General features: G+C 39.8%; 1 protein-coding gene across 2 annotated transcripts in view; it reads right to left on the bottom strand.

Annotated features, from left to right (window-relative positions):
- osbpl5 (oxysterol binding protein-like 5) overlaps positions 1-21,856 on the bottom strand; it is a 46,832-nt gene that overhangs the window by 5,313 nt on the left and 19,663 nt on the right. Inside the window, exons 3-19 of one of the 2 annotated variants that reach the window (XM_082539957.1) lie at positions 15,756-15,911; positions 15,457-15,530; positions 14,286-14,366; positions 13,945-14,046; positions 13,533-13,736; positions 13,053-13,137; positions 12,781-12,943; positions 7,659-7,872; positions 7,369-7,553; positions 6,805-6,886; positions 5,805-5,903; positions 4,506-4,602; positions 4,238-4,336; positions 1,666-1,763; positions 1,474-1,563; positions 929-1,065; positions 453-632 (exon numbers count right to left, since the gene is read on the bottom strand). In XM_082539957.1, coding sequence (XP_082396083.1) covers positions 453-632; positions 929-1,065; positions 1,474-1,563; positions 1,666-1,763; positions 4,238-4,336; positions 4,506-4,602; positions 5,805-5,903; positions 6,805-6,886; positions 7,369-7,553; positions 7,659-7,872; positions 12,781-12,943; positions 13,053-13,137; positions 13,533-13,736; positions 13,945-14,046; positions 14,286-14,366; positions 15,457-15,530; positions 15,756-15,891 — 2,126 coding nt within the window. In that variant the 5' untranslated portion in view covers positions 15,892-15,911. Of the gene's footprint in view, positions 1-452; positions 633-928; positions 1,066-1,473; positions 1,764-4,237; positions 4,337-4,505; positions 4,603-5,804; positions 5,904-6,804; positions 6,887-7,368; positions 7,554-7,658; positions 7,873-12,780; positions 12,944-13,052; positions 13,138-13,532; positions 13,737-13,944; positions 14,047-14,285; positions 14,367-15,456; positions 15,531-15,755; positions 15,912-21,856 lie in introns of both variants that reach the window. The other variant, XM_082539956.1, reaches the window with a different exon arrangement.

Genomic DNA, 21,856 nt, shown 5'->3' on the forward strand with positions numbered 1-21,856 from the left:
ACAACCAAAGGACTATAAATACTATAAATAAACCATAAACTGCAGTACTGCGTCATGTCTGAGATATGGTGAGCTAGATCACAGTGACTCATTTGATTTTTTTCCTGTTGTAAAGTTTATTACAGTAATTAGCAACAACCTGTGACTGACCAATAACCCCTGTACCAGTTTCAGTACTGGTGTCCTGTATTATATACCTCATAATACTCTTACTCTCATTATATATAATATAAATGTTTGTTATCAGCTTTCAGCACCTGACTATTTCAAGTGACATGTATTGTGGCATATCAGTATTTATTCTCACACCATTTCTGACCCCTTCCTTCACAGGTCACCTTTTACTACACTTATAAGCTGAATAAAAAAGGCCCTAGTGTGTGTGTGTGTGTGTGTGTGTGTGTGTGTGTGAGAGAGAGAGAGAGAGAGAGAGTGTGAGAGTGTGCTCATACTCCATGTGCTTGTAGGTCCACTCAGAGGTGACAGAGTGCGGATGGAAAAGCTGTGGAAGCCAGGGTTTGTCTCCTCTCTCTCTGGTGTCTCTCCGCTGAGCTTCCTCCAATACAAACTTCTCCTGGGTGGCACGCACTTGGTCCCTATCCATGATAGCACTGGTCACATGCCGCCACAGTCTGCCAAGAGCATATTACAATCAGATGCAAATGGGGAAAACACACTGGCCAATGAATTGTCACTAAAAAGTCAAAAGCAATTGTGTATAATGAGATATAATGACATCCCAGCCACAACCTCGTCTGGATATCTAATAACGTCTGCAGTTAAAGGTTCTGAGCATTGGGTCACTGACACATGTTAAATGGAAGCCACTATTACAGTTATCAGCTATCATGCTAGCACAAATGTTTTGCATTTGTTGACTCAATAACACTCAAATTAACAATTAACACAGATGATCTTTGTGCTTTACCTTTCGGACTCAAATTCTCCCTGCTGGTCTAACTGGACCACTTGTCTCTTGAGGCGACCGCTGCGAATTTCTGGACTTGGGTTCCACAAAATCTCCTGCTGGCCTGAGCGCTTCTCGTGAATAAATACCTCGTTGTCCTGAACAAAAGTTTAGCCCTTTTAACGTTTTTTTTAAAGTTAATTGACCACAACCATCCATAAGACTCTACATAAAAAGACATTGCCCTTATTTTCAATCCAACCTGGAAACTACTGGAAACTATTCCCAAAAGATCCCAAAAAGTCATCTAGAAAACAAAATAACAATACTGAATTTCTTTACTTTTGCTTTTTGATGCTCAAAGCCACTGTGAGAGCAATACAGAGGAGATCCTTTACTTTATGCACCTTCCAGCTGCTCCTAAACCTATGATTATCTATTTTGTACTACAGAGTATTACTAATTACTAATTGCTAAAGAGTGGTGTGTGTGGTAGCAAATGATGCTGAAAGATGTATTCAAGCTCCTTAGACTTCATACGAGATCAAGAGGATTAAGGTTCTTACCCAGTGTCCATCAACAGTGGCCAGTACTTCCTCTCCGACAAAGATCTTTCCATTGATCTGATTTACAGAACCAGAACCTCCAAGAAAAGGCTGAAGTGAACACAATGAAAATGCAATACCTTTACTAAAACAGCTGACTAGATAAAACAACCAGTTAAACAAATGTTTCATTTCTTTTTTCTGAAAATATACCTTCAGTTTAAACTCCAGCTCTGCTACGCATTTGGTTTTCTCACACTCAATGGTAACTTTCCCTCCCAGCTCTAGTGTCATAGTGCCGTACAGAATCCCTACGAGAGAGAGACAATATTGCAGCATCAGATCAACAAGTTCAGCAGAAGGAAATTCATAAATTATTGGTAGAATTTATCATGTAGGCAACTGCAGTGAGTGCATTCCTGAGAGACAAGATGAAGGAAAGAATTTTAAAAATCCTGAAGCAGACCCAAAATAAAAAACTTAAACCTGCCTTGATTTATATATCTCACCCATCATCCATCTCGAACTCTGACTGTCTGCCATATTAGAGTTCGTGCTCACAGCGAAGCAGAGCTTCATTTGATTTCCAGTACATCAGACATATTGGCCAGAACAGATGGCTGTAATATTTACAGCCCACACAGATTGTGTCAGTTTGGTCAGATTTCATTGTAAACACGGTAGATGAGCTTGTGTTCTAGCCTCCTGTCATGTGTGTGCTGTTGCAATGATTGGTAAATTATATTATGAGAATGAGGAGCTCAAACAGAATTGGCTACAATCAGCGTGGTACAGCAGAACAAAAATCAGAAGCAACAAAAGGTATTATTTTCAGACAATACAGGTCATTTGTTTGTGAATTCCACTTCTGAAACCCAACTTATTAGATGCCATGCACATTACAGATCCACTAATATCCTCCAGTGCTCACTCATTCACACTATCCCAACTGATCTGTAGACAAAGTTGAGCCTTGAAAAACTGGAGATGATCCCGTATCTGTGCTTACTGCAAAACTATAAATTACTTAACATCTCATATCTTCTTTGATTTAACTGCTTATAATTATAATTTCATCTCCGAGGAAGTGATCCCAGAGAGAAGTAAAGCAAGTGTGTAAGTTTATCTCTGAATGTTTGTAAAGCATTCCCACGTTAAGCTTAACAACCAATATATGGAGCGACTGCCTCTCTCTCCCTCTCCTGTTATTACTTTAATCATGAAACCGATTAATGATCAGCTGATCGGCTTTTCTGTCGCGAGTCCGTCTCTCTTCTTTGTTTTTGGCCCACTTTGCACCAGAAAGAGGAAACCAGTGGCTGAACAACAGCAGCACGTTTAAGCTTGAAAAGCTGTTGTTAGAATTTATTTAATATTACTTTCTAGACCAGGATCCTTTTCTACGTAGCTGACGCTGGTAACTGTGCAGGGGCGGATCTAGCAAAGTTTAGCCAGGGGGGCCGATAGGGCATTAACAGGGGAAAGGGGGCACAAAGACATACTTTTCTTTCTTATTCTCATTTAAAATGTCTAGCTTTTATTAAATAATTATCTGAATCTTACACCCAAAGATTTAATCTTATGTAAAATATATAGAAGTCCATTACTGTATATAGTAACTATTAAGTCTAATATATATACCCTAGTAAGCTATAGTAGTTTTTCCTTTGGGAAGGTACCATCTGTGCAGTCTGCAATTCTGTTGAAGAAAGATGTTGAATCTATTTAATTATTCTTGAAAAATAATTGATTTCTGTGCATTTTTTTTCACACTGCGTCAAATTAAAGTTGATTATGTCGATTAAGCATCATGAGGCAGAGGGTGGTTCCCTATTTTTTTGCTGGGAGTTTGCAGCCCTATTAGTTAGGTTGCTGAATATTTCTCCTAAGTACTCTTTAAAATACCAGAATAGAAAGTATCAGTATCGAGACACTTACAAATGTGGATTGCACAACACTGGACATTATATTTCTTCATTTCCATTTAATACTTGTACAGCTGCTGTTATTGTATATATATATATTTATATTTCTTCATACATTCTTATATATATTTCTATACTGTGTATTTGTGTATTTGTGTATTTTGTTGTACGGTTATTTTATTTTCAACTTTAATTTATATATTTTATCTTATTCTTTCCCAGTTAAATTTACCCTTCATTCTAATTGGTTGTTGTACAGCTATTTCATTTTTAACTTTAATTTTTATATTTTATTTTATTCCTTTCTAGTTAAATTTACCCTTTTTAATTTTCATATGTATTTCCTATCTCATTCATAGCCTTTTTTTTCTTTAGGTCACGATCAGTTGTGTAAGCATTTCACTGCATATCGTACTGTGTATGACTGTGTATGTGACAAATAAAATTTGAATTTGAATTTATTGCTGAACTATGAAATATTTTGGGTGCAGTGTAATTTTTATATACAGGTATAACAGAAAAGCTTTAGTGTTGTTGTTTATTTAAACTTGAGTATGAACTTATACAAAATGCAGCAAGGTATTAAAAAAACAGTTTTATTGATTAAAAACACTATATCGGATTCATATCGGTATCGGCAGATATCCAAATTTATGATATCGGTATCGGACATAAAAAAGTGGTATCGTGCCATCTCTACCCTTTACCACCGCATAGAATTTTTGGCACTGAAAACATATTACTTATTTCCAAAGAGATGTTGCAGTATTAAGAAGATTATGGAAAGATACTGCTAATACTAACATAGCAACAAGGACATGGAACGATTAGTGGAGTAGAAAGTAATGCATATTTATTACCTTTGCAGTGAGCATAGGGCATGGTGATGACATACTCCTCATCCCTGCTCAAGAATAGCAGCCGGGCTTTGCCATCTAGAATAGCTGAAAGAGAGTTACCTACAAAAGCAGGAAAACAGAGAAATATGTGGTTAACAATGCTTCTCATAGACTGGGCCAGATCGTGACGGTGTCCTTGCATGCCTTTTTATAACCGTACACATGTACTGAATCCGTACCGATCATCTGGCTGAGACAAATGAATTAGATCGTGAAATATTGACTGTACCATAGAATTTGGACTTGGCCAGGATGCTTCCACTAATAGAAAATCCATCCTTCCTATTGCAGACATAAAAGGCAGAGATGGGTGGATGGTGCGACACCTGGCAGAGGACAGAGAGAGAAAACGAAATCTGAGCAGCAGAGCGAGGCAAAAACTGTCAGATACTCTCTGGCCAATGTTCCCTCTAAGCTGCGTGTGCGCGCAATTGCGCACTGCTGGCACGGTCTCTGCACACAGAAAATCTGCGTTGCGCACAAAAAAAAAAAAAAATCTAACCTGAATTGAAATTAAAATTAAAACTTTAACAATTCTGTTTTGCAGTGTTAGTCAGTAAGTGACAGTTGTTAGTTGTTTAGGAAAGGGGAAGTTTTAGGAGTGTTTTGAGATGTGAGAGATTTGCGTCATTTAGCGCAAATCTTGTGTAGTTAGTGTGTAGTGTAGTCAATAGTTTTGTTGTGTGTGTCAGAACAATGAGGCGACTGCTGAATGTTACAGGTGTTACACATCTCCTGTTGTCAGGCCTGCAGGTATCAGACTGTTGTTCTTCTTTATCTCATAGTGACAGAAATTATTTTTTGGAGTGGCACAAATAATTTGTGTGGCATCAAATTTGATGCAGAACACCTGATTGTTCTGTAAATAGTTTGAAATGTTTGTTTAAAAAACACCTTGGCTGCATTTTTAGGTAAACAGCTGCAAAAAACTTTGTTGTTTGCATAACTCAGTTACTTTTTTGAAGAAGTAACTATATAATTAATTGCCCAACATTGGTCATTATATACTGTATTTTGCAGACAGAGTTACAGGACTCTCTCCCAGACCTCAGACTCATAATACAAGTCAGAGCTTTATTTAAAAAAAAAGAAAAAAGAAAGTTGTGTTTTCAAAATTGGAGTTCAAGTTATTTTTACTTCCAATAGTGTTAACATACTACACAGGTCATGAATAAGATTTTTTTAAATTTTCATTGCAAGTGGGCTAAAGCAGTTAATTAAAAGTAGCCTAACATAAATGTAAATGCTGTAATGTGATTATTTTAATAAACCATGTAACTTGGATGGATTCGATGCTGGCGTAACCACAGTGCACACGTCTGCTGTCGCTCACAGTGGTCCAAGGGACCGCTCAGACACATGAAAAATTAGAGGGAACATTGCCTCTGGCACTTATTAATTTTACACTTGCTGCATAGGTGTTTGCTCAGTGTGTTTGTCGAAACAGTGTGTTTGTGCAAGATATTTCACACGAGACAAGAGTCATGTCCAGTTCTGGTTCGCCACTTATCTACGAGTCTGATTTAACCTGTTCAGCTATGTAGAAAGTGCAGCTGTTGGTCTCTGGATGGAGCCAGCAGCAGCGAAATGTCTCCCCCAGGATTGGATTGTAAGGTTTTTTCAGACCCTGTAAATGCAGACACACAGAGAAATGTTAGTGTCACTTTAAGCATCATCCAAAACAAAGAAGATTTATTTCCCAGATTAAACATCAAGCTACTTTAATTTTTTGTTATGCTACTGTTGAGCACAATTCTTAAGTAATAACTTGATTCTGTCCTGTTTCACGTAATAAGCAATATTATGGAGTGCAGCACCACTTATCCAGAGAGCTACAACAGACAGTTCTATAGATGTTATGCAATTACTCCAGCAGCAGAGCAAAGTTTTTGTTTGGTAGCCTTATGATGAGAGCTTCTCAAGAATTTATCAGTCTACAGTTTCACAAAAGTAGTCAGCTGAAAATGTGCTGAGCAATGCCAGATTAATCGACACACATTATCTGCTGGCTCAGATTCCCAGAAGCTCTGCTGCCACAGAGGAAATAAATTTCTAACCAGTGGGAAGTGCGTCCTGACATTTTTACAGCACAAATGGACCCTGAACAGAGACATTTGTCAAGCAGCCAAAAACTGCTAACACTTAGAAAATCTTCCAGTGGTACTGGTAAAGCCACATGATAGAGGTTGATGGGTTGTGCAAATCTATAACTGACTGATGAGTGTCCATTCAGACTTTAAAAATTTAGGAAACACTAAATAGTTGAAGCTTTAAGTTTTTAGTGATTCTGCTCTGATTCATGGTGAAATGTTATTTAAAAGATCACCGGCTTGTAGTATACAACATACTGCATTTTATTTAATAGTAGTGATGCACTGAAAAGCTTTCACATTACTTCTAAAAACAGATGTCACTGTAGTCTCTAACAGGCACTGAATGGATGTGCATCTTGTAATTAGGTTTGTCATACAGTACAGCTAATGTGATAACAGAACTATATAAGCTTGACTGGAGTGAACGTAGCTTACCTTGGGCTTCTTGTAAAAACCTGATAAGTACCACCTCAGCACCTGCTTGATCCGACCATATGCACTCTCTTCCAGTGAGGCTCTGTAGTGAAGAAACAAAAATAAAAAAAATAAAAAAGACATGCATACAATCTATAAATGCGGAAAAAAGAATCACCTGATTTCAAAAGACTATATTTTTTGTAAGTAATGGAAACAGAAGAGTGCAGTAAATTTTAAAATACATGGCTAAATATAAAGCAAACACACCACTTTGCATTATGTGTACAATGGGTATTATAATAAAGCACCACAAAACTTGGTGTTCAATGTGTCTTCCTCTAGATTCAAGGCACGTGTCTGTACTATAGTCAAACTCAGCCCATATTTTGCAAGCATGTCTGGAATGACTGCAGCCACTGCGGCTGTTATGCTACCTACCTGCATGAAACTCATGCTTGTTCTAACAGTATGCGTTTTGATCATTATAGTTGAACAGCTGCAGTATTAAAGCACTTTGAAATCAGGTGATTCTTTGTGATACACCCTGTATGTTCTTAAGTGAAATCACTAAGATTTACTGACTGTGAGAGCAGATCTGCATGATAGTAGTAGTCAGACAGCTTGTCCAGGAAGGAGCGCGGCTCCAGGATAAAGGTTGGAAGCACCACCTTAGACAGGTCCATGCCTGGCCGCAGCTGCTTCAGCAAGCTCCAGATCAGGCCCTTGTTCTCCTCTGATACAGTCTCCACCTGGGATGCCTCGCCAGCCTAAAGGAACATGCACAGAGGGCAGGTAGTTGTGCGTAAGTAAGATTAGAAAAGTAATCAGGATGGCGAACAGAACTGCAAGGCAAACATAACAATCAGCCTCACCTCAGCCATCTCCTCTGTGCTCTGCTCTACATAGGCTGTGGCCTGTGGCCCGGGGGACAGCTCATCTGATTGGTCCACATCGCTCTCCTCCGTCAGTCTTCCACCGTTCTCATTGGCTGCAGCGTCCCAGTCGTCATGAGCTTCGCGCTCCGATTTATCTGAAAAGCCGTCATGCTCCATGTGGTGATTTCCCAGCAGCACTGTGTCATTCAACCTAGTGAACAGATAAGCAAACAGGTTACAACTACATTAATAATAATGATAAGCAGCCATTTTATCGCTGCTGTATGCCGGCTCTTGAATAGCCCTTGCAGAGGAGAAATCTGATAGCTTCTCACTGGCTTGATCTTTCAACTTGTGCATTATGATGCATAAGATCAAGTGACTTTTCAAAAGTCACTTGAGCCAAAGTTTTGATGACTGCCTTGCTAGTGGAGAAGTCTCTAAAGAACAAGAAATTACCTACCAAGAACATTACAGCTCTAAATGGCTTTTAACTGATGTCCTCTTGTATCCTCCTCACAGTTATGATGAGTATGTCTGCTACTTTAGAGACTATGGATGTTAATAACTTTGTTGACCTCAAGGGTTGACAGGACATCCAGATTACAAATCCTCACGTCCACATATCCCACCCCTTAAACATTAGGTTTGAATTTACGTGGCTACAATAAAGATGCACAAACAAGTTAATATATAAACATGCAAGTATTGTATATACAGACAATACTCAACTACCTGTAGGCTCTGTGCTTCAGCACATTCATTTTAAAACAACAATGGATATTACAGTAAAGCACCACTGCAAATGAAACACGTGCATTTTAACAGCGTGCACAAATTTTAAGGGCCCAAAAGTAATTGGACAATCGCCTACTAAGTATTTGTCAGCACACAATGTAAAACGATGAGTTTTTAGACTCACTGGGGTTTTGCCAACAAGATCATTTACAAACATGTAAATCAGCAGCACTCAGTCCTATGGCACACCTGCGCTGACTTTTTTATTGCCGTCAGCAGCAACAGCATGAGGAATTAGGTATACAGCAGATTTGTGTGTGCTCGGATTCACATGGAAAAACAGAAAAACAAACAAACAAAAAAATCCACATTATACAGCATTTTATTATCCACGTGATGATGCATAATATCTGCCTCACTCTCAATTAACTGCTCCATTTCACTAACTGAGAACCAGATACAAGCAAAAATCCCACATCAAGAAAGACAGATTCTGCTGGTGACTAAGACTGAAGATTTCACACCATTACCGACTACATAATTCCCCCCAAGATAACTAATTTGAGTGGTTTTTAAGGGTTAAGGATTACATTTTCCCAACAGTTAAATTCAGTCACAGAACTTGTACATGTACAGAACAAAAACAACATACAACTATCCAAACACATATGGTCTGTGCAGCAAATGCTTACACTAACCCAAAAATTAACTCGAGAAAATAATCATCTTAAACTTCATGCTGTGCCGAGTTAGTGTTTTCAAGCTGTGTGATTTTGCAATCGGCAATAAAAAGGCCCAGACCTCAGACCTGCTATCACTTAATCAGAAAAAAGGGAACAAAACATGGAAAACGAAAAAGAAGAAAGTCATACATCAGCTTGTGAACTGTCAAAGAAGGAACGAGGAAGAAGTGAGAGTGAGGGGCGGGAGGGAGAGATTTATGAGGTTGGTAGCTAAAAAGGAACAGCCTACAGCCATTTTACAATTCAGACAGTGGAAGTCTGTGGAGTGAGACTGCAGAGTCCTACATCATGCAAAATCAATGCCAGCAATTTCCAAAGCTTTGTTTCCTAACAAACATGAGCAACCGTTGGGACAGTGGAAAATAACTGCATTGTGCTGCAAGCTTCCACAAGAACATACAGTATTAGGATTGTGGTCACAGCATACAGGGAAATAGCCTGTCCAACAACAAAGATAGTTACAGGTTCAAAATGCCCCAGGGTTTGCCAAACCTGAACAGTCACATTCCAGCTAACGTTAATGTTACTTATTAATCCAAACACACCCAAAGGTAAATAAGCTTTCCTTACCTCAAAGTCTTAAAACATACAGACAAACTCTTCCTCAAGGATCAAAACACCACCAGTAAATCCAATCACAGATGCAGCCTGTCCTTGTCTCTTCTCCTGTGTGCGTGTGTGAATGTTTTCACTCTACTCCCTAAAAGAAAAAAAGGTGACGCTCTGTTTCTTCGACTCTGGCAAACCTGCTTCCTGAATGCGTGTGCATACGTGTGTCTGTGTGCATGCCTGCAATGGCTGTGCTGCTACCGTCTCTGTCTGGGTGGTGTATGGCTCATATTGTGCTCCATCTTCCTGCTCCTCTGTCAGTCATGTGACTGGTTGGGCTTTTGTGATTGGATGGGAGAGGAATTGGAGAGGAGGTAATGCTGGGATGGATGTCCGGAGGGAGGAGGTAAGAGAAAGGGGAGGTGTGAGGGGGAGTGAGGCTTCTAATGTTGGATGTAAACCATACACAGAAAGATCAGAATGAGGGCTACATAACCAATTAAACACACTTGGACCACATAGTTATACTGCAAATAGGATTTCAGCGGCAAACAGGGCACCTTATGATTTCAGCTATTGATTAACTTCATACAAAAGCCCCAACTCTGCTTTGTTTCACAGCAAATACTCAAAGTTTTATACTGATTACGCTCTATTGTGTGTAAGCTGTGAAATTAAGCCTATCAAGTCCAATGACTGTTTTTCATAGACATTGATCAAGTCTCAGAATGCCTAATAATCATAGTTACTCTGACAACATAAATGGGAAATGGAAGGCATTTCCCACAATCCTCATTGTGGGAAATTGTGGGGGCGATCGTGGCTCAAGAGTTAGCAGTTCGTCTTGTAATCAAATCAAATCACTTTTATTGTCACATCACATGTGCAGGTACACTGGTACAGTACATGTGAGTGAAATTCTTGTGTGCGAGCTTCACAAGCAACAGAGTTGTGCAAAAATACAATAACGTAAAACAAGCAAAATATAAGATTGGCTAAATCTGAGACTAATAAATATATGTACAATATATAATAGTATATGCATTACTGGATGTGTATACTAAATATGTTTTTCTGCGTGTGTGTGTGTGTGTGTGTGTGTGTACGTATTTTACAAATTAAATAGAGTAAACAATAAAATAAAATATATAAAAAATATACAGAGTTGGTTGAGACATGTGCAAAAGAGTGGCATTAATTGGAAGGTTACCGGTTCGAGCCCCGACTCAGACAGTCTCGGTCGTTGTGTCCTTGGGCAAGATACTTCACCCGCTGCCTACTGGTGGTGGTCAGAGGGACTAAGTAAAGCGCTATACAAATACAGGTCATTTACCATTTGTATCCTTCCCTTTTCCCCATTATACCCAGATCTCATCAAAATGCATTTTTTTAGCCACTTTCACAAGGTCAGACTGTATCCACTCACTCGAGCAAAATGCCAAAACTTTGCAGAATCCAATTTTCCAGCTTTATAAAGGCTGATAACACGTGAGTCACAAAGAAGGGCACAATCAGGACATGCTCAACAGACTCTGACATGTCACAACAGAAAACGCAAGGGTGGACTAACGATGGCTGCATGCCATCATATCCTGCTATTGTGCATGCTGGTAATGAGCCAGAATTATCGTTATTAGTTGTGCCCACACTTTTCCTATAGCACAATGCACTGCTTACTAAGAAAAATCTACATTAAATGCAGAGACTGCCACCAACAAAAATACATTTTTATTTTTTAAAATATAGTTTACACAACAGTTGAAGTCTATTTAATTTTTTCATTTTTTGGTTCTGGAAACTGCTTGGTTATGATTCAATGATGATTTAAAAATAAACTGTCCCAAACATTGTGAAGTTATCCAACGTTGGATTCAGCAATAATGTCTCCAGAGAATCCATGTTTCTTCATCCACTGTTCTGAGCTGACCACCAGAAAGCACAGAGGCTGTATGTGACACAGCATGGAAAAAGCCAACCAAAGAGAGTAATGGTAAACGGCCTGTATTTGTATAGCGCTTTTACTAGTCCTCCCTAGGAACCCCAAAGCGCTTTACACACCCAGTCATCCACCCATTCACACACTGGTGGAGGCAAGCTACAGTTGTAGCCACAGCTGCCCTGGGGCAGACTGACAGAAGCGAGGCTGCCATATCGCGCCATCGGCCCTTCTGGCCAACACCAGTAGGCGGTAGGTGAAGTGTCTTGCCCAAGGACACAACGACCGAGACTGTCCGAGCCGAGGCTCGAACCGGCAACCTTCCGATTACAAGGCGAACTCCCAACTCTTGAGCCACGATCGCCCCTTGGGAGACCACAAATCCCAGTTGTGGTCAAAAACAGCCAAGCAATGACACATCAACCAGCATTTTATCATCCATGTGATGATGCATAATATCTGCCTCACTCTGCCTCAGTCCAATATTTCCAGTCTCTTCACTGCCTGCAAGTAGCTCTGAAAACCATGTCTGAAAAATGCAGCTCATTAAACAGTTTGATTCAAAAACTAAACACTAAACTAAACAGAGCACTATTTTGCCCCAGGTCCTAGTCCAGCAAAACTCTTATCTGTAAGGTGAGATCCTGCCCTCAGTTCAGCCAAGCATACCCAGGGGTATTTGTATTTGGTATAATGTTGTGTGAATCGTGATGAATCTATGGTTTCTTATAAGCCTAGCAGAGTTTTTAAATAAGGTTGATTACATACAAGTGCACTAAAAGTGACTTTTTTCCCTAGTTGCATTACAAAACTACGATAATTTAAAGAACAGACAGTTTGAAATCTCCTAGTTAAAAATGTATAGAGAATAAATAAAATAAATAAATAAAATCTGGATTTGACGTTCTTGGGCTTTAGCTGTTTTATCACATAAGTGAGAGTACCATGGGAATTTCTGACAGTGATATGAAAAACAAAATGGGGCAAATGGTCAACAATCAGAATCAGGATCAGAATACTTTATTAATGCCTAAGGAAATTATGCAAAGCGTGAATACAGGAATCATCGGTGATCCAATAACAACAAATTATAAAAGAAAGACTGAAATCAGTCATATGTCCGTGGATCTAGCTGTGTGAGTTTATGACTTACTGCAGCAGCTCTGTATCAGTGAGTGCCGTGGACTGCAGCAGGTTCAGTATATGGGAGGACTCTGAAGTCGTGCTGATATCTCCTTCTTTCCCAGCTTTGGCCGTCAGCTTGTAGAGGCTGGAGCAGCTCAGAGCCAGCTCCAGGGCATCCATCCAACACCGACCTGGAGAGCAGATTTTTTTTTTTTTTAAGGGGAAGAAGGGTTGATCAGTTTGGTTGCATATATATAGTTTCATCAAACATGCAAGAAGCTGCACCTTCAGATGCCTCACCATCAGACTCAGATGCAGCTCTGAAGATCAGGTAGTTACTGGGTAGAGGCTGCGTGATGGAGCCAACGTTCTCTCCTTTGGGACCCTGAGGATATGGATCAAATACTGACTCATGCTTCATGTTGTGTATTCATGTTGCACCAATTGAAACAAATGGCTCTCCCAAGGGCCATGAGAATTATGCAGCACTAAACGAGATAATTATCATTTAGAAATAACATTTACGGTGAGGAAAATAGAAGACAGCCAGTTTCTTTTTAATACAACCACTAGGTGTCACCCAAGACAGATTTTTTTCCCCACACAAAGTAAAATCAAATAAAATTATTACTACACAAACAAAAATAAAATCAGATTTAACTGTCTAAATACATAAAATATTAAATTGTCCTAATGCTGAGTGAACTTGTCAATTAAAATCTAACTGTTTTTGATTACATAATTTTAATTGGACAGAATAAACCTACAAATATGTCTGACCTTGACAGCCCAGATTGATTTATCCAGTGGGTGGTACAGCTTGAAGCAAAAGCCGTCCTTCTTGGAGGGTCTCTCGATCAGCTTGCATGCACTGAGCAGGATGGTACCCACCCAGTGATCTGTTTTGGGGGTCTTATAGATCAGAAGAACCCCAGGCTTCAAGGCACACCACAATCTGGTCCAACTTTTTAAAGAGCCACGGATCTAAAGAAGCATAAGGGATGAGAGTGGAAGCAATTTAGAGTACAACTAAATAAAGTAAAGAAAATGAAATATGTTAATTCACAACTGCAGCATATTAAATATTAAGAGCATTGAAAAGTAAGAGGGAAACTGGGAAGTCAATATGTAATGACATCAGTTTAACATCAAGGTTATTATTATCCTGGCTGTTACTGCAATAGTGTCACACCTTTAACCAGTTGGACATGATGATGACGCTGGGGTCCTTAAGTGCAGTGGACAGTTCTTTAGCTGCTCGCTTCTTCTCTTGCCTATAATTCTGCTTTTGGACCTTTAGAACATTATAAAAACAAAAGCAAACAATAATGAAAGATCAGAACTGAACAAAGGACTGATATCAAAGTTTTAACACTGGGTGGAAGCAGAGTCAAACTAACTCTAGCATTCAACATTCAAAGACTTAACATCAAAGGTAAACATTTAAATATTTGAATACTGCAATGTTTAAAATGAGCATGCACATGAGTCAACACAGCTGCTGACCATCTCAAGCAAGGATGTGACCTCTACCTTGAGCGACTCCTTCCGGGCCAGCTTCTCGGTGGGGGAGGGGCAGTCCTTCTCAACACCATTAAACATCCTGGACTCAGACTGGAGGCGGGAGTTAAGACAGAAAGGAAAGACAGAGTTAAATGATGGACAAATAATCCTGTTGGGAGGGATTTTAGTTTAAATAAATCTGTGGTTAATAAAAGTTTAAATAACCTTATTTGTTTTAGTTGGGAACGGCCCAATATTTTACTGTTTTCAAAGGTTTGTAAAGAGGGGTGGGTGGCCCTTTCAGTCAGCAAGGAAACTTGGCAGGCAGTCATTTGTGGCGCTTTGACCACACACCCACTAACTTCCTTGGTTAAACAACAAGGGGTGAACTGAAGTAAACAGACATTAGAATCACAGTGGTAAGTAATTTGCAATTTCACTGTGATGTGCAGTTACTTAACCACTTGTTCTATATGCACTAACCCAATATTATCATCGAGCCCACACAGGCATTCTGTAACATCCAAAGAGAAAGCCATTTTTCAAATGTGGTACACGACGACAATCCAGGGTAAATGACAACATGCGAGGGGAAGGCTATTCTCAGTATTTTGGGGTGACTTCAGGTTGGGAGACGCAGCTGTGCATGTGAATTATTGCACATATAAATAGGCAATCTTGCAAGACGAGGCAAAGCGACATGAGGAGAGGAGACGAGACAGGACTATTACCCACTGCCACTGGAAATGTTTATTTACCACTCCTAATTCATATTTATAAGGGCGGAGACAGATAGGATAGTTAGCACTAATACAACATAAACAGCACCGGGGCAAAATAGGTCTGGGAGTCAAATACATGGCTTGTGGTCCTAAGGACACAGTTCCCACCACTGGCCTGAGATTTCAAATCCCACAGTTTTATATTTATTCTTGTTGTGTTGGTGCTGTTTAAACACAATGTAAAATTTTCCCTTCCTTCTATATTTTTTAGTGACCCATTTGTTAACCACCCCCTGAAAATAAGCCTAAACAGCTGCTGGATTTCCCTATGATAAAATTCTCACAGATGTCTCATTCTGCTACTACAATGAGCAATCAGAGAGAACTAGTCATCACAAAAGGCAACAGTGTGCTCTCACCCAATGAGACATTAATAGTCAACTGTTGAGGACCTGCCCAATCAGGAACTGAGTTCTTACCTTGCTGCCTGGTGATAAGACAGGACTAAGTTCATTACTCAGCATGGAGAGACCGTTCCTGTCTGTCTCACTGCCTGGTGGGAACCCACAATACACAGTCACATATAAATGAAAAAAACTTGCTGACAAACAATTAAAGCATGGCAGTGCACAAAGCAGTTAAGAAAGAGCAGCTGAGGTTTGCTGATTAATATGGCATAAGTATGTTTCACCACAGTGCGCCATACTTTCCCAGACACTGGAATCCACTATTTCACAAAATATCACGTTTTGTCACTTGTGACATCTTGACCTTGTACCTGGGCTGAGGTTGTAGAAGTCGTTGTCTCCTCCATAAGAGAGGTTCCTGGTGAGGGTGCGGGGATCAATTTTGGGCGGGGAGGTAGCACTGGGGCACAGCGAATACCTCCGATGAAACAAATTCTCCTCCTTCATCCTGGCGGCCTGCTTCTCCTCTGCAGGGGAGAGACGCATAAAAGAAAAAATGGAGACAAGGTAGATGTAAAAAGGATGGAAGAAAAAGATAAAGAAAGAAATCTGTAGCTAGAACAAAAGGGAACTTTCAAGTTCTGAGCCTGCATGCATTAGTTCAACCAATATTTTCATTTACCAATAGTGAAATATCCTGTCTTTACAGATCCCTCTCTTTTGAATCTGATCTTCAACCCGTTTCACTGACTCTCAAACTCCATATTTATTCACTTCTTCTCTCCGTCTATGTCAATCCATAAGAGCCCCCACCCTTTCACTTGTCTCCTACACTAACAAAGACCTACTGTACGAGGACATGTAAGCCTGTTCACATAATGGCACTGTGCATGGCAGTGACAAGCAGTTCACACTGTGTATTGTCAGAGTAAATGACAGATGGAAGCCTCAAGAAAGTTCAGTTAGTCTGACCACAGACATCTACTGTGTCCAGCCACACAAACGCTATTCTTATTTTCCCCATTTCAAAAACACAGCTTCATCAGTCCTTCCCTAGATATTCACAAAGAATTATCTTCTAAACAGTTGCACATTTCCACCCACAAAAAGGGACAAATGCAGCAACTGCACATGTGTACAAGATCAAGCTTTAGCTCTGTAGCTTCAAGTCGTTGTTGTGCTGTTGTTAATTTATAGCAGTGGATGAGTCATACTTACAGACCACCAAGCCCACATAAAGAAAAGAAAAAAAAAGCACACACACACACACACACACACACACACACACACACACACACACACACACACACACGAATCTATACGGGTGTACACATGCTGTATGCATGCCCTGTTTTCGCCACCACTGAGCTCAGAAACGATTGACAAGTTGCAAACTATTCTTAGCACGTTATTAACGGCTGCTGAGGGTCACAGCAGTTTCCAGAAAGATCGTTTTACTCAACCAAATAGATGTCGAGCTGATCGTAGCAAATCAGAGCGGACTGTAAAACAGGCAGAGCGGAACCACCTGGGTCTGTCTGAGCAGCTACACTCTGTCCCACTCAGATCAATATAATCCCATTCATTTTCTCTCAGTATGCAAACACATACAGTAGACTCCCCACCTACATAGCGGTCTCGCCTACAAGCCTCCAATTACAACACTGAAGAACAACAGATTATATAAAATTCATTCAAAGAATGTTTTCACAGACTGATTCATCTTTAACTCTCCCACGTTATTCCACTGTGATTAGACACATGCAGGTGCAGCAGGAGAAAATGTACATATAGGTATTACAGACTCCACCGATTCACCTGAATCTATAGAAATGAGTAAAACTGGAAATTAGATTAAGTGCTGGAGAACTACTTGAGGACCTCCCGCTACAAGTGCATTCTCGCACATATTAAAAATACAAAAGCATTCACATCCGCGTGCTCGTCAAACCACTCCCTACTTCCCTCTATTGCCTATTCTGCACCACTGACTCATTCCTTCAACCTCTTGACTCCCTGCTGCTTTCTAATCATTCAATCTCTTCTACTCACTTTTTCCCCCACCTTTGCATCATCGCTCTTTCAAAAAAAGCAGGTATGAATGAGCAAGACATGACACAGAAGAAGATCAATTCAACAAGAAGCTTTTTTTGTCCTTGTGGGTCAGAGCTATAAATAGCTAATGTTTTGCTGCAGTGCATGCGTGCATATGTAGTACACCGCTGAACCCTGAGTGGGGTGCAGACTGCATGGAAAAGAGCTTGAAGCTTGAGCATTACACAACAGCAAAACACAATGGCCTGCCATGCTGCATGGTGATGGACACACACACAGTATTAATACCACTTACAGTACATCCCCCGAGTCAGACTAATATGTAGGCAGACATGAATACTGACAGGACAAACCAATCGCAGCTAGCTCTCACTGTTGCAGGGAAGGATTAGTTAGGAAAAAGACTTGAGTATGAGGACAGTGGCAGAGCAGACGGAGCATGGGTGTGGCATCCTTGCATGTTTAATGTGTTTGTTCATGTCACCCTGTCAGTGAGGCATATATGAAACAGTAGTGCTAATGTGTGTTTCTTCAATGAAGCAAGTTAAAAAAAAAAGGAGAGAGAGAGAGAGAGAGAGAGAGAGCGAGAGAGAGAGAGAGAGAGAGAGAGGGGCTACGCATACGTGACTGCATGCGCGCCTGCCTTGCTGCTGCAAACTGAAGGGAGGATTACATCTGCACATGATGTAGTGCCAAAGGAGAGATAAAAGGCTCCTCTCCAACAAGCAACTCCAGCACTAGCGCTGAGGCACTGTGATTTTACACAAAACACCCAAATAAGTTAGGAAAAGCATTCTTTTCATTCACTTGTATAAAAAGACACAAAAGTATCAAACCAAAACACTGACCGTATTCATTCTTTAGAAGGTTCCAGTAAGGGCCAGCATATGACCTCTCAGACCCCTTTAAGACACTCTATCTGAACACAGCAGGAATCAAAGCGTTTATAGTTGTTCTGAGAAGCAGTTGGAACGAGGCTAGTGAGGTTGGAGTATTCTTCAAAGGGAATTTATACAATACTAATAATCACTGATATGCACTGGGGTTCTCAAGTTACTTCTGGCACGATGACAAAAGTTTACAGAACACATATCAAAACTTCTTTCAATAACAATTTTAAAAACATTGAAGGGAATTATTACTAAATTCCCTATAAAAAATAACAACAAACAAACAAGTGCATTGGGTAGATCTGCCCACTGCCTTCTCAGTGGAAAGAGAGAATGCAAGGGGGTTTTTTTTGTTTTTCTTTTGGGGTTTTTTTTGTGCGTACACATAGACACACGCACGCATTTGCCATTTACACCGAATGCTCGTTTTATTTTACAGTAAGCTTACCCACTGCTGGTGCACTTCCCTAGTCCACTTCTCTATTCTCATTTCACTTTTTTCTTCCTCTTTAGTCAATAGGTTGGTATACTTACAAAAAAATACAAGTACAAAACACAAAGACCAAATAAACACCCTCCCAAATGTAACTGAAAAAAATGAAAGGAAGAAAAAAATCCATTAGTCTGGTTGATGTGCACTTGCTGCATTTCAGCACAAAATGCTAAGCTCTGATTGACATGCAGGCCAGCTTCCCCTTGCCCTTCAGAAGTACTAATGCCACAAATCAGTGGCATTAGTACTGTATCAGTGTGAGCAACACACACTGATACAGTATTTCAGAGACAACAGACAAAATGTCACAGGATCAGAACCCATGAGAATACAAAGGCAAAGGGTTTTCTTCACGCTTAGCCAGTTCTAACCCTTGACTGACCTTCATTATACTTGAACACAGCACGCAACTCACCTCTTAACACTCACCGCACACAACGCAAAGTTTGCCAGGCAAGGCTAACATGAGGTTCAGTTATCACAAATGCTACACAGGTGCTAGACTAATATTTACACACTAATATCAACATCTTGTGGAAAAGATAAGAGTAAGGTAACAGCACCAGGCCAGTCAATGACACATATTCCAGTGTCGTACATTAACCTTAAACTAAGAGAAGGACAGATTAAAAGAAAACAACAACAACAGAAGAGTCTGACCCACAGTTACCTTGTTGAGATGAAAGCACATGAGGCCTGTTTGTTTTTAGTAATCACGCCTGGGAAGGCAGGGGAGTGGAAGACATATACATGTTCTAACCTGTATGTTATTCATTTGCTCGACTGATATAACAACCATGAATCGCACATAGAAGTCTCAATGTGCTCACACAATGCATTTTCAGAAATTATCTGCTCGGTTTTCCAGTAGCCACACGCTTTGTTTTTTAAGTGACAAGAGATCCTGTAACTTACTTGCAGTTTGAGAGAAATTGTAAAGTTTAACTTCTTTTACTATGAACACGTTATTCTTCAATTAAGGAAGTTACTCAGTTGTCATTCTTAGAAAGAAAACCAGAACTGGCAAAAACCCTGTATTGGTAGGTCACACTTTGGAAAAAAACTGGAACTCAGATTTAGCCAAGAAAATTGCAACTGGTCCAAGCTCTAGTTTACGGCATGTTAAAAAAAAGAGTAAACATTCCCTGACATAGACTGGTGACGTGTGCAGGATGTAACATACCTTTTGAATATGACAACTGGGATAGGCTCCAGTGTCCTGTGACTCAGAACAAACAGAAGTTAATGCAAATACTTCTTGGATAGATTCAGCTTATGCCAGCTACACTGAGAACTGCATGTCACCAGACACAGAGATACACCTTAAATTTCACAACTTAAGAGTGGCCAGTCAACAACACTAGCAGCTACATTATTAGAGAAGGAAAAATGTTTCTGGAATTAATAAAATGAAATAGCCAAAATTCAACACAGACACATACAACAGTGGTTCGACCCACTGATGAAGGACACTGTGGAATGGTGTTCTTTTAGCTGTGTTCAGATTAAAAACAAAGCTTCTATTTTGGTCCATATAACTTCCAGTAATCTTAAATTGTATTCCAACACCTCAACACACATTGGCCCTGCTATGTGCCAGAGCCTCAAAATGCAGAAAGCCAGCATCAAACCAGCTGTTCTTAATACGATGGCACAGATTAAGTCCATACACTCCCCCATCTTTCCATTGCTCTATCCATCCTCCCTTCACTGCCCCCAGCCATGTTAACCGTCATTTTCCTGTAACAACTGGATGACCACATGACCTAGATGTATGAGCCGAACATAACATGCATTGACCTTTTTTTCTTTTACTCCTGCTTAGGGACTGCTCAAAAAGTTTATATTCCTATTATTTGAAAAGAACATGTATAATTTCTCATCCTCAGCCACATCACATGAAAAAAAAAAACACTGCTTAAAAACTGTCATGAAAGATGGTGAGGTATAAGGTCACATTTTGTCCAAATTCATTCTGCATATTCAACAAAAGTGAGAAGAAAAAGTTATTAAAGAAAACAAAAAACTCCTTAAATGTTGCAAAGCTTAGATTTAAAAGCGCTCTGTAATTTCCATCCTCAACTACAAGCTGACCCGGATATTTCAGCATCAATCAAGCATGTTTAAAATATATATATATATATATAGTCAATGGTCAAAAGCTTCACGAACATTTAGAACTTCTTCCTGAATACAAAACACAAGGGTGCCTTAGAAACTGCTGATAACTACACACTGACTCTTTAAACAAACAATTTTAGCTATTGTGTTTAACAGCACATGAGAAAGGTAGAACTACTGCAGGTCTTCTGTCACTGTAGGAAACAAACAGAGACAGTCTAATTTTGTAACTGTGGGAGGATGTGTGGTTTAGTGTTCTATTCTGAGTGTTGTGGGGGTGCTGGCATATTTTAAGGAACTGAAATGGAGAAAATGCCTCCCAACCAGATTTCCCATCTAATCTTACCTTAAATGGGAAAGTCCACTTCGGTCTATAAAAGACTGGGGTGGTCCCTACCCTATTTTAAGCAGCAAGGTGAACAGTTGCACCCTATGGTAGTATTTTATGTGCTTATATTATTCTTCCCGATCACTTCAGTTTATGTTAAGGTCGGGAAAGCTATCAAACATTATAAGTTATTTCCCTGGCCTGCTAAGAAGGGCTTAGGATTTGCCAGTTAGTCAAAGAGTTTCAAATGTTCCCAGTGCTTCAGGTTAGACTAGCAGAACATCAAACCATGATAAACACAATTTAGAACAGAGGCTTCTGTCATGAAGGAGTAAAGAAGACCAGGAGTCCCTACAAAGGGGATGGCTGCAAACTTTAGAGACTTAAGAAAGATTAACCCAATAGATTTATCTGTAAATTGAAATTGAACCACTTTTTTGGTTTTATCAAAACAACTACAGATCCAAAACATATTCAGTGTGAAAAGTCAGACTCAGGCCAACAATCGCTTTCCACATTTCCACTCTTTTCACAGACGTATTATTCTATAGAAAAACGTAACCTCTACCGACTTCTACCTTTCAA

This window comes from Aulonocara stuartgranti (genome assembly GCF_965226115.1).
Source record: "Aulonocara stuartgranti genome assembly, chromosome: 7".
Lineage (NCBI taxonomy): Eukaryota > Metazoa > Chordata > Actinopteri > Cichliformes > Cichlidae > Aulonocara > Aulonocara stuartgranti.